The sequence below is a fragment of the Pelmatolapia mariae genome, linkage group LG12, assembly GCF_036321145.2.
Source record: "Pelmatolapia mariae isolate MD_Pm_ZW linkage group LG12, Pm_UMD_F_2, whole genome shotgun sequence".
In the NCBI taxonomy this organism is placed as follows: Eukaryota; Metazoa; Chordata; class Actinopteri; order Cichliformes; family Cichlidae; genus Pelmatolapia; species Pelmatolapia mariae.
The window spans coordinates 8,027,744-8,040,434 of NC_086237.1; the positions used below are offsets into that span (position 1 = coordinate 8,027,744).

At 38.4% G+C, this 12,691-nt stretch overlaps 2 protein-coding genes across 3 annotated transcripts; one reads left to right on the plus strand and one right to left on the minus strand.

Annotated features, from left to right (window-relative positions):
• Window positions 1–10: 10 nt before the first annotated feature.
• On the minus strand, window positions 11–7,563 carry imp4 (IMP U3 small nucleolar ribonucleoprotein 4). The gene is made up of 9 exons (XM_063489863.1): window positions 7,468–7,563; window positions 5,719–5,827; window positions 5,519–5,602; window positions 5,315–5,424; window positions 2,361–2,493; window positions 1,724–1,878; window positions 1,539–1,633; window positions 1,383–1,456; window positions 11–371 (listed from the first exon to the last, which is right to left on the minus strand). The coding sequence occupies exons 1-9, from the start codon at window positions 7,468–7,470 to the stop codon at window positions 259–261; spliced, it is 876 nt and encodes a 291-aa protein (XP_063345933.1). The 5' UTR covers window positions 7,471–7,563; the 3' UTR covers window positions 11–258.
• A 265-nt stretch (window positions 7,564–7,828) lies between these two features.
• Window positions 7,829–12,680, plus strand: si:ch211-102c2.4 (uncharacterized protein LOC568178 homolog). 2 transcript variants are annotated; one of them, XM_063490643.1, is made up of 5 exons: window positions 7,829–7,912; window positions 8,492–8,785; window positions 9,270–9,359; window positions 11,295–11,317; window positions 11,397–12,680. In XM_063490643.1, exons 1-5 carry the CDS (start codon window positions 7,876–7,878, stop codon window positions 11,472–11,474), a joined length of 522 nt encoding a protein of 173 aa, XP_063346713.1. In that variant the 5' UTR covers window positions 7,829–7,875; the 3' UTR covers window positions 11,475–12,680. The 2 variants fall into 2 exon arrangements, with proteins under 2 accessions (XP_063346713.1, XP_063346714.1); XM_063490644.1 differs by having other exon boundaries at window positions 8,492–8,779; window positions 11,397–11,954.
• The last annotated feature ends 11 nt before the right edge of the window (window positions 12,681–12,691 follow it).

The following is a 12,691-nucleotide window of genomic DNA, read 5'->3' on the forward strand; positions in this document are numbered from 1 at the left end:
CAAGTAAACTCTTTATTATAAAACAGCATAAAAGTTAGAATAACCATATAGAATGCGATGCTTTATACTGTATATATAACCCTACAAATAGGGTTGTCATAAAAAAAACAAGGCTCAATCTACTTGAGCTCAGCTGTCCTATTCCTCATCACTGTAGACATCCATAGCTGTTGACTACACTTGGACTTGTCATCCCTCGTTATGCTCCTTTAACAAAAATCACATATTATTTTATAATTCCAGACGATGACTCAGTTCCTATTCAATGCTAAGGAATCTTCTTTTCTTCGCTGTGTGTGTATATGCGTGGTGACGCCACTCCACATCTGCAGTGCCCTCGTTCTCCAGGGTTCCCAGTTTGATCATATACACTAAATAGAAAGAGGATGTGGTGTTAATATTTAACGAGCCCAAAGAAAATTTGTACAGAGCAGAGGATAGTAATCCATTTTTTCTACAACTGGAGTTTCCCCTGATGCTCTTACTTCCAATCAGTTCAAAATAAATCTGTTTTCTTCCTGGTGTTGCACATTAGTATACAATACATTACACAACACACAATACACTGATTTATATTAAAAATTGAAGCTACATATTTTTACTATACATTTTTAAACTTCCAAAAAAGTTTAGACTACATGTACATAAAAACTGTAGAATGTAAATTTCATGAAAAATACTTCAGCAGCAATGGCACCAACATACCTCAAAAACTTGGGAGGTGGAAAGAAAGTGGTAACTGTATGAATTGGCAACACTCAGTAATATGATTGGGTATAAAAAGAGTTTCTCAAAAGTACAATTGGGCAGAGGTTAACCAATCAGAACAACTCTGTGTCTGCCATGGATGGCTGTGATGTTCGGGCCCGGAGGCTGCACTGTATTATGCAGCATGCATGCAGCCATGATTCTCATGAACATGACTGCACATGCTCGGCAATGCTTTCAGAAATCATAGTCAAACTAATCACAATTTGAAACAATTTCCACCAGACTAAATTGACTTGTTATCAGTGCTCAGTTCCTGCATCATAGTAATAGTGCAATACTGCAATAGTGAAAGATACGGCTCATTTATACACACCATGTTGTTTTAATCCTTAAATCAGGTGTAAATTGCTTTGGTGTAATTTTGTAAACCTTTCATTGATCACAAGAAATCCCTCTACTACTGTGAGGACAGCAGCCATGCATTGTCTAGGGCTTTTATTGTGAAAGGTAAAGACAGGAAAAAAAGGCTTTCTCCTATGTATAAAACAAATCAGATTTCTGCTATGGATCAAGTAGTGACAGATGGAAAAACAAAGAATTTCCAGAGAAGATATAACCACGTCAACAATGGTTAATTCAGTCTCTGAAGAGCGGTAACTTTCCATACTTACATTTCATTTCAAACCTGGGCCCTACTTCTGTCAGCTCTATGTTCTTGTGGTCTGTTTTCTTATAGGTGTGATGTCTGTTAAAAATAAATGCATCACATCTTACTCTTTAACCCAAATAGCATTTTGTTTATATGAATTTTCACTTTTGATGCTCACCTGAAAGAGATGAAGTCTTCTTGGTTGGCGAATGTGATCACACGCCTGCTGTCCTCCTTTGGCACTGGAAAAAGATACTTGAGGATATTGGATACCTGCGTGAGTAGAATTAATTAGTTGTGCGCACAAACAAGCGGTGTGAAAGAATATCCAAGGCATGTGCTGTCCAGCACTCACTCACTCACCCTCTTGCCGAGCCGTGAGGTGAAGTTGTGAAAAATGAGGTGGGGGTAGGCCTCAGACATGGTGCCTATGTCGGGAACATCGTGCCTCATTACCACGTTGTAAAGAGTGAAATAAGCTGTTGGGCCAAATGGCAAATGGCACACCACCAGGCCATCTGTAAATATATAAGAACAAACAAAACTAAGCAAAATAACAAATATTATGGTCAATACTGAGAGTTAAACAAAAACCCAAACACTCCATTATAAATTTTAAAAGTGCAGAGTTTTCATATTGGTAAAGAAACTGTGTTTGTTTCTCTAGTGTTGACCTAATGTGAAGACTATAGGGCAGCTAGGATGAAAAAAAAACAGCAATGCACATGTGCAGTGGATGTATGAACAAGCTGTACAATGTGGTCTGAAACCACCAACCAGTTTTAGCACTGTTGGTGGATGTTGTGCATACAAAACACAAAACTACGTAGTCCTTTAACTCTATACCCCATGAAAGCTGAGTGGGAGTAACCATTAAAGCTCTTCTGAACTGAATGTTTCTGTCATATTTGAGGCCTGCCTGTAGAGCAAAATGACTGAGTGTGGGGTTAATGAGGGTGGACTTTGCAGCAAAATGAATAAGTGAATAAAGCGAGTATACCTGGCTGTCCTCTTGTCTCATGCACGATGACGAGGTCGGTAACACTGTTAGCTTTGCAGGCTCGTACCAATGCAGGGATCTCATGATTTCCTCTGTTCATTCGCTGGGCACCAGGGAACATCAACTTTACCTCCTGGAATCACATACAAGATGGGATTCGTGTATTATTCTCAACTCAATTTTTAATGTTCATGGTCTACATTGCTTTTTTTTTTTAAATATATAAAACCCGAACCCAGTTTGTTCTCAATAGCTGGGGCAGCACCTTATACAGCATCACTGTCTGTATTTGTGCAGCTAAAAGAGAGCAAAAACTTCAGAAGACAGAAGAGTTTACCACCGACCACAAGCCTCAAGAAAAACTCAGAACTACAGCAAGGCATGCAATATGTGGCCAAATTAGGAAAAGCAGCGCAGAAGAGGTGTGTGCATGTCGGGGAGCAGTGACAAAGTGTAAAAAGTCACACATCTGCGCAGATCACAAACTCACTAAGGCTACGTCTACACCGGATAAATTTGAAAACTGCGTTTTCGTCTAAAAACGCTCCGCATCCACACTATGGTTTTCACAGAGTTGTTTATCCACACTGAAACAACCTAAAACGCTTACATTCCAGTACTGCACATTGGTGGAAAAAAAGACGATTCGACCTGCGTCATTTCTGTCTGCCATTTATTTACCTTCCGGCTCTTTGAAACATTGTGGCAAAATGTCGAGGAAAAGCACCAAGTTTTTTAAATGGACTGACAATGAGGTGGAGTTGTTGCTGTGAGTAACACGAGAGTACAAAGTTCCAAAAGCGAGTGAGAATTAAAGAATTTGAAGAAAAGCTATCTGAAGCATGTACAAACTGATATTAATCTTTAATAGGGCTGTCAAAACTGAGAGCAAACAAAACAACTGCTGCATAATTAAGATAGCACACTGCTATCTTAGTTTAATTGGTCACATGACTGCATCATATGACTAAAATGTGTCGCTTTGGAGAGCATTTTCAAAACTCTCAGTTTTCCTTGACCAAAAACGCCATCTGTGGACAGAAGGCCAAAACGGAGAGAAAAAGATGCGTTTTCAAACGAAAACGTATTAGTGCAGACATGGCCTAAAGCACATAATACAAATCACTATGGGGTCTGACAAACTACCCGAATCTGTCAGAACTATAGCCCCTTTTCCATTAGTATCTACTTGGCATGGTTCGCCACGGTTTTCAGGGTTTTCCATTTAGATCACAGTACCTGGCAGCAGGTACTTTTTTAGTATCTGCTTGCCCTGGGTTCCAAACAATCCAAGCAGGTACTAAAATGTGATGTCGTCAGGCTACATGCCACCAATTGCCTAGTCAGTAGCGTCACTTGATGAGTCACGAGAGTATCTCATTCATGAAAATCAGAACCGCCATTTTGGAATCCCGGTAACGAGGGAAATAACTACAAAAAACAACGCTGTGGTCCCCTGAGACTGGCGAAAAGCCACAGACCGAGCAGCGGGCATGTTCTTGCCTCGATGTACGCCTTTGCTGTAGCGTCCGTGTCACATAGTAATTACTTTGTGGGACGCTTGGATGCTTTGCTATGACGACAGCCATGCATAACAGGTACTACCCGACTGTAATGGAAAACCAGTCGATCCAAGTCGAGTCGTGGCGAGTCGATCTGAGTAGGTGCTAATGGGAACAGGGCTTATGAGTCCAACTAGCACAATGTAGCCACTTACAGGAGGCAACTGTCATTTCAATTTTATTAATATATCACACTTGCTGCTTCATCCCATCTATTACTTTTTACTTATTGTATTATATCTAGGTGCCATTACAATATGTTTTTGCTATTTCTACAATATCTGCATATGATACTGTGGTCAACAAGAACCTATAAATCTGAACAATCCACCTTTTTTCATGGCATGCATTTTTTCTCTTTGCTATTATGACAGTCACAATTAAGTAATGATGTGCAAAACTCTTTATTTGGTGACTGAACACAGCAGCATTTTTCTTGAGTACAAAAACAAAATGAGAAACAACAACTGTGCCCCTGTATGGCTCATTTGAAAGAGCAAAATTTTGTATTGTGGTCTAGACAACCCAAAATGTGATGTCCACATATGTGGACGCCAGGTCCTAGGAGGTTAAGGCCTAGTTTTACCACGCGTTTTCACGTGTTAAATGGCTCACTTGTCTCTCCTTTTCACTCAAACAAACAACAGACTAATGGAAACACACACACACACGTTCAAATCAAGCCGACAGACAGAAGCACCCTTCATCCTTTTACTCTTTTTGAGTGTAGCTGCTCCCTACACAGACAATCATTTCAGAAGGGGGCAGATATTCCATTTAATTTCAATCAATTTTTTATATATATTACTGTAAGGTAAATATAGCTCCTACAATAATACAGAGAAATCCAAAACAATCAAATAACCCCTTATGAGCAAACACTGGGCGAAAGTGGGAAGGAAAAACTTCCTTTATACAGGAAGAAACCTCTGGCGGCACCAGGCTCAAGGAGGGCTAGAGAATTGTTGGATTAAAAATTTGCTGTATCCTTCAAAGAGTTTTGAAGCCTGTCAATAAGCCTGCATATCAGTATTTTTTACATTTTAATGTAAATGTCAACGAAAGCACCATGTAACACCATATTTCCAAGTTAGCACTATTTGTACTATTTATTTTTTCATTCACAGAACTCCATTTAAATTCTTTAATACTGGACCTCCCTTGGTTTTAGACGTTGTTCTATATTTGGAAATTATAAAACGTCTCTCTCAATTTTTCATGCGTTTTCATTTTTCATCTGTAATATACAGAAACATCTCTGAAAACCAAGAAGAACCAGGGTTGAAATAACTGCACATGCCTTAAATATGTGTTGTAGTAAATGTTTTGTGTTAATTCTGTCACTGAGGTTTTAGATGCCTCTACGTGCTTGTGCTCAGAAAGTGATCTAACCTTGGCAAACATTTTGAGCCTGGAGCTTGGGTCTCTGGATGTAGTGACCATGACTTTAGGATCTTCTACTCCAGCCCATTTATACTCATCATCCACATGAGAGCTGACACCTGCACACACAAGAAAACACCAAAATTTATGAGTGAACAAAATGTGAGGAACACTGACAAAATGCTGCTGATAGTAAGAATTCACAACACTTGCCTTCTGCCCCTTCGTCGTCATACTCCACTAGTTTCTGTAGCTCAAGAGCTTCTTTGCGTATCTCAGTGGGAAGGAGATGATTTTCTGCAGAGAAGTAAAAGATGTTTTACACACTTGTGTGTGGTCAGAGCATTTTGGTGCCAACTCTGGTCAAGCAAAATGTAGTTGGAAAAAGGATCTTAATGATCACGCCAACCTACCGTCGAGGGCACCCTTCAGCTTCTGCTTCTTCTCCTCTATTGTTCGGAGCCTGTCCTCCTGTGCTTTCCTGTACAGGTACTCCCGCCTCAGTCTCACCTCTCGACGCAGCTACGCAAACATTACACCAAATTACTCCAAAGACAGGCCTCTTAACATAATGACATTACCTTGCAAAATGACAGTTACCACAATATCTGAACATGTCTACACATCTCACACAACTTAGGAAACATGGTTAAAGGGGGACTTTGTCAAAAGTTAGTGAGAAAACAAGATGAAATGTTAGAAATAACTTATAATCGTAAAAACTTAATACATAATGGCAGACACATAAGTAGAAAGACTGAACATATCTGAACAGGTCTATGGTTAAATCTTCCTACAGTAAAAATTTTACTTAAGTAAAAAAAGAGAATTTAAATTGAATTAAGGTCACTTTGGACTGGTTCTTATATAGCACTTGTTAACTTGAGCACTTAAAGTGCTTCATAACTCGAGCTTCAGCATCTTGCCCAAGGATACGTTGTCTGGACTGGAGCAGCCAGGGATCAAACCAGCAACCTTCTGATTTGTAGAAGACCTGCTCTACTTCCTGAGCCACAGCCACCCCATATAATTAAGGATGTAAAAGCAGTTACTCTAACTTGGAGAAATTTTAAAATGAGGAAGCCACTAACAATTCACTCAGCTCATTAACCTGGATTAAAAGGAATGAAAAGTAGCGCAATAATAGCAGCAACTTCATATAACCCCCTGGAGTTGGGAGTTAAACCCAAGACACTCTTTTTGGAATTAAAAAACAAAACAAAAACAGATGCAGATTTTACAACAAGTAAAAGTGCATTGTGATTGTTACTGTTGTAATTTAAACATTCAATCCAGTCCCTTTCTCCGTAGACTTACCCAGTAATTTATCTATACACATGACTTCAACTGAAATTGATGAACAGACTCCTTAAACTGAGAAAAACAGAAGAGTCTGTGGACTTATTTCATTAAACTCTGTGACATAAATGATTAAACAATTCTCAAAAACCCTGACATTTGCAAATAAAACCCACTTTATCTATATTCTATTTTCAAGGCACTCAGACATACAAGTTCAGGTAAAAAAAACAAAAACAAAAAAAGCACATACAGTGTCCCGTTAATTCACATTTAATAACCTACAGGGGTTCTCCCTTCACTGGTCTGTGTCTGGCAATCAAGATTGTATCTTCATCAGTCACATTTTAATGACACATTTGTAAGAATTAACTAAAGGTTATTACATGTAATTCTCAATTATTTCTTTCTGACACTCCTAAAGTGAGCACAAAATTTCATATTTCTGAGACCTGAGACTTTTTTTCAAACCAGGGTCCTGGAGAGCTGCTATCTTTGTTTTGATTAGAAAACTCACGCTTCTTGACCAACGAGCAAGTTATTTTTTTTCACTCGTTACATAGGCTTCGTGGATTTATTTTTCCCAGTTATACACCAGTCTGTGACGATACAGAAAAAGCAGCTGGAACGAAATAAAGCGTTTAAACAGTACTCTAGTATTTCAACATTACCAGTTAAAGAGCTTTACTGCTGTGCTCTATGGCTCTAAGTGAATGCGTGCTAACACTCGGGTGGGGAAATACGCTCGGTACATCCACCTTGACCCTGGCTTCTGTGTCAGCTTCGACCTTTACCATCTCCTTTTAGTATCAAACTAAAACACAAATTAACGCTCGCACAAACCTTACAATTTTTCAACTTACCATGATGTGTTTATTGCTAGTAGCTAACCCACGCTACTCACATGGACACGGAGAGAGACGTGCCTACAAGAGTTTGCGCCATTGGCTGAAAGAAGGACCAATGGCAAACGTCGATACTGACTTGTACTGTACTGTACTGACTCATTTTTCAAATTAAAAGCCAAAGAATTCTTTATCTTTTTCTTTCTTTCTTTCTTTTTACCGACAAACTTGTGAATAAACAGACACATAAATCCACCAGCTTGTTGTTAGAACGAAGTTTCTCCCTTGAGGATTAAATCATCCCCTCACCATGAAAGGCAGGCAACAACACTGTGGCCAAATATTTCCTGCGTCAGTTGCCATTAAAAGCACCCCTTCCTGTTTAATAAATTAGACTTGAGTATAACCAGATTCGGTGTTTGGATCATGCATATTCTGATTTCAGTATTTCTTTTGGCAACAGGTAAGCGTACACATCATCATTACAGAGAACTTGAAATCATATCTTAGAGTTTAAATATTTGTTTTTGTAGATTATTATAGTGTCTGACTGAGCCACTAACGGAAGTAGATTAAACTATCTAGTCCAAAACGGGTTTTAACATGGCATCAGTGCCATTCGGTATATCATGAAGGAAAATTATCTTCTGTCACATTTTCTTTTGCATAATTACATTCAGTGATATTATTATTATTTAAAAACTGTGAGAAAGAATAAAACATAAACTATCAACTTGTACTTTATCTTGTACTCTGTTCATGTGGGCTTTTAGAGTATTGGTATTGTATTACTTAGTACTGGCTATTACTAATATATATTAGTACAGGAGTATTAACAGGTCAGTATGAAACAGTATGGCTTAACAAAAAACCCCAAAAACATTCCTATTCAAATGAATATCTACAAGTACTGGAATGAAACTGAGTAAAAAAACAGCCAACATCAAGAGGAAAACTTTAGTAGACCCCCAGAAAGCCTAGAGAACTACTGATCAGGAGCATTTAAAAATTATTTCCACACCTAAACAATGTCACTGTGCAGGTACCTGTGAGGCATTGTTTTGGCAGAAGCTGACATGTCCTTATGAAGTGAAGTACAAGAGCCTTCCGAGGGTTTGGTGTCAGCAGAACTCTGCCGAGTGCTGCACCGGCCTCACCTTCAGTCACAGTGAACACTTGGTGGATGGAGGGAAACTGAAGGTGACCCAGGATGTGAGCTCCTTCACCGTGGAAGTGTTGGAGTCAAACCACAAACAAGGAGTGTACTGGTGTGGTTTGCTGAGCAGGAATGGCACCATCATCAAGCTGGCTGAAGGCTACATCCACAACTGTAAGCGTAAGATAATATTTCTATTTTACATGCATGTTAAGCTTTCATCATTTTAAAAATTACAAACGGTGATGTTCTAATATGAGTATTTATGAGAGTCATAGTTTTCTATGATTATAAGCCCAGTTAAGATTTGGGACTGTTGCTCAGCACTTTGTGTTAACTAGGATTTCAAGGACTATTTCCTGTTTTTGCACACCACAAATTTTGGTTGGTTAGAATAACATAAATTAATAATAGGCCAGGTGGTAAATATAACTAGCCATATATTCATCTCTGGAGATAATGGAAACCAAAGTGGAGTTAGTAACACAGTGTTTGTGTTGCAGTGTGTCAGCTGGATGTGCAAACAGATATTAAAACACTAACAAGTCAGTAGTTTCCCTGTTCTAGTGCCAAAAAGATGGATAAGCAAGTAAATGTCAATATAGTGCTCATGGGCTGCACAACATGTATACAAACCACATGCTTTTTCTGGAACCCCCTGCAGCCACTGCTTCATATATCTGGAGTTTCATTCGCTGGATTTCACTCCCTCTGCTGCCCATGGTGACCACATTTACCCGCATGTACCTGAAAAGTAAGATATTTTTATACTTCAGCACAACAGACACAAAATTATTGCACTGAAGCTAAAGTTAGAAAGACTTTCACCCAAGCTGTGTGACACAGCTTGGGTTCTCATTCCTTTCAGATTATAATTCAATTTTATTTATTCAGCACCAAATCACAACAACAGTGGCTTCAATGTGCTTCATATTGTAAGATAGACCCTACAATAATACATACAGAGAAAAACCCAAAAATCACATGACCCCCTATGAGCAAGCACTTTGGTGACTGCAGGAAGGAAAAAAGTCCCCTTTAACAGGAAGAAACCTCCGGCAGAATTGGGCTCAGGGAGGGGCGGCCATCTGCCGTGACCAGTTGGGAAGAGGGAAGGAAGACAGGAGCACAACAATTTAAGACAGCAATTTATTGGATTTTGAGAGTTAAAAGATTTATACATGTTAACTTTTAATGGAGCTTAGAGCTGTTGATATATTAGAAACAAAGAAAACAAAAATAACAGTTTTACAATATTATCATTCATGTATACACGATATTTTTAAGAATCACTTTAATTTTGGCACCTCTACAGATTATGTGGGATGAGAACTTTTAAAAGATGCAAATGTGTCTTAAATGCCTGAACAGGGTGAATGTAAGTCAGGAGGTAGAGGAACGTTGGTGGTTCCCTGGCTGCTACAGTCTGCATGCCAAAGCATCCTTGGGCAAGACACTAAACCACTAGTTACTTTACAGTGTATGAATGTTAATGAAAGCACTCAGTTATAGAAAAAAAAGTGCTGATGTGAATGGGTTAATGAAGCATGTTATATAAAGTGCTCAAGTAGAGAAACACCATGTAAGAACCAGCAGTTACACTGATAATGTTCAGCACAAACTGTTTCTGGTGGTGGTCTTCTTATGTTTGGTTGATGTCATTAAAATGCTGTCTGAAGCAGGTAGGACCCAAAATGCAGCACTCCCAGGAGGAACTAAACTCAGAAACACAGCTTTATTACTGGAATTACAGTAGACATTAATCTGGAGACTGGAGACAGCCAGCACACCGTGGAACGCAGGAGAACACAGGGAAATGCAGACAATATATACACAAGGAGGATAACCAGGGAGACGGGCCACAGGCGGGAACATAGCTGTCACTAATCTGAGTGATGAGACAGGGGAAGCAAAACTGAAAATAATACAAATGAAACAGACAAGACTATCAAAATAAAACAGGAAATAACAAACTTGGCGGAGCAAAAGGAGAATGAACACACAAAGACATGACTGACTAGGGAGGAAAGAAAGGGAACACAAAAGATGATAACTAAACATTGCCTAACCTAATAAGGAACACAGAGTGGAAACAAAGGGAAACTAAGATAATCAAACAAGAAACCAAAAATAGAGATAATGAAACTCAGAGGCACAGGAAAAAAGAAAAAAAGAAGACTATGGAGGTCCAACCCAAATCTCATCTAAACCTAGGATGAACCAAAAAACTCCTATAGAACAGGACATCAGAATTATAATACAAAGATATGGAAAAAGAAATGAGAACAAACCCCCAAGACCTCCCAAATTCAAAACTTGGGGTCAATGACCTAAAGACCATGACAGCTGAAAATGAAATTAAGAATATCATGAAAATTAGTCAGATGAAATCTTTGTTTGCACATTCTGGATTCAGGTCCTTCACCATCAGCTGTAAAGACAGGCCTTGTCTTTTTTTTATATGTCACTGTTCATTAAATGTTCTTCATTTCTAATGAGTCCTTCAGATGATAAATAATGGTAAGGGAAGCTATTCGCGCTGCATTACTATATGAGATGAACCATTTTGCAATGTAAGAATTTTAGCTCTTGTTTTAATATTTCATAAATAATAAACAAGGGTCACTTTATCGTGCTGTAGCATGTAACCGTGGTGGTTTCACTAAACTCTCCAACTTTTCTTTCACAGCAACAAAAAAACACCTTTTTAAGGTAAAACTTTCCACACCTTGAAACATTTCAACAGCATGAAGAGTTACAGATGTTACATCTTTTTCTGGTCTTCCCTCAGAAAGCAGACGGACTTTATGACGACGTGGGCAGAGCTGTGACTGAGCAGGAGTATGAAAACGCAGAATCTCTGCTGTGAAATGCAGGCACGAGGAGCATTGGCAGAGTCTTTACATGTAATGGAATAATTTAATTATTCAATCTGAAATTCTAATCAATTACTGAGAAAAAACAACAGTTAAATTACAATTGCCAATGAAAACGTTCAATTCAAATCATTTTTTTTAAATAGATCAACAATTCACAGCAGGAGTGGCTTCACAGTTCTGTATATTGTTAGCCAATGACCCTACATATGTTTTTCACAAAATGTCCAACTGTAAGCTGGCTAATGTGAAGCATAGAGTTTCTTTGCACTGTTTTGAAGCCACCAGGGGTCGATACCTGTGGTTGTGAAAAGACTTTCTCTGGAAGTCTGTGGGGAAATGGTCCTCGGACTTATATGCTGTTGGCACTTTTCTGATTAGTCTATAGACTCAGCCATTCATTTCGAGTCACACTGAATAAAACTTCATTTTTGTCCCAAATTACAGATTCTGATTCATGTTGATGGTAATATATTTTGAAAACTATTTTATATATGAAGATACAAGTTTGCAGTTATTATATGTGCTCAAACCTTGGAGTTTTTTTTAAAATGGAAAATGGAGGTAGTTAAGCAAGAAATGTTCTAAAAATATGCTGCTTTGAGACCGAATGACGATCCAAAGTCCAAAGAGTGTCAGCGACCTCTTCTTTAATATTTTTGTAAGTTTTCTCAAACATTTTCACTTTAACCTTGGAGAACATTCACAGATTGTTTACAAAAGATTTCGGCACTCATGTTACTCATTGGTTAGTGAAGCAGTATGTTATAAAAACCTGAGCTGAGCTTTTTCACCATCACCTTGGATTTTGAAAGTGGATATAGCAAATGAGGAATGGATATGACAATACTATCAAGGACATTACATATTTATTGCCTGTCAACTTGCACTCTAATAATAACCATAATTTACAAACTGAAATTTATGTTTTATTCAAAATGACCTGAAACTGATGACTGAGCCCATAATGTCATCAGACTTCCATAATATCGAAAGCCACTTCACATTAATGTACTCTTTAGTCCCAGAAGTGTCGTCTAACCTATACTTGTAACAACAGCCAGCTTCACGCATTACATAATAACTTTGCTAAAAACCTATGTAGTGTCTTTACCTTATAATGTGAAGCAGCATAGTGAGAACACAGATGCTGTACTATACTGTCATGTTTAGGGTAACTAGTAACTTGTTACATGTTAAAGTACATAAC

Excerpts from the sequence above, each read along its gene's own strand:
- imp4 (XM_063489863.1), bottom strand. Across the intron at positions 2,494-5,314 it reads GGCTCAAAATGTTTGCCAAG|GAGGTAAAGTTGATGTTCCC; the intron begins GTTAGATCACTT and ends ATGTGATTCCAG. Across the intron at positions 1,634-1,723 it reads CCTCACGGCTCGGCAAGAGG|GTATCCAATATCCTCAAGTA; the intron begins GTGAGTGAGTGA and ends CTACTCACGCAG.
- si:ch211-102c2.4 (XM_063490643.1), top strand. The coding sequence starts at position 7,876 with ATGCATATTCTGATTTCAGTATTTCTTTTGGCAACAG. Across the intron at positions 8,786-9,269 it reads CTACATCCACAACTGTAAGC|CCACTGCTTCATATATCTGG; the intron begins GTAAGATAATAT and ends AACCCCCTGCAG. Across the intron at positions 9,360-11,294 it reads TACCCGCATGTACCTGAAAA|CAACAAAAAAACACCTTTTT; the intron begins GTAAGATATTTT and ends TTTCTTTCACAG.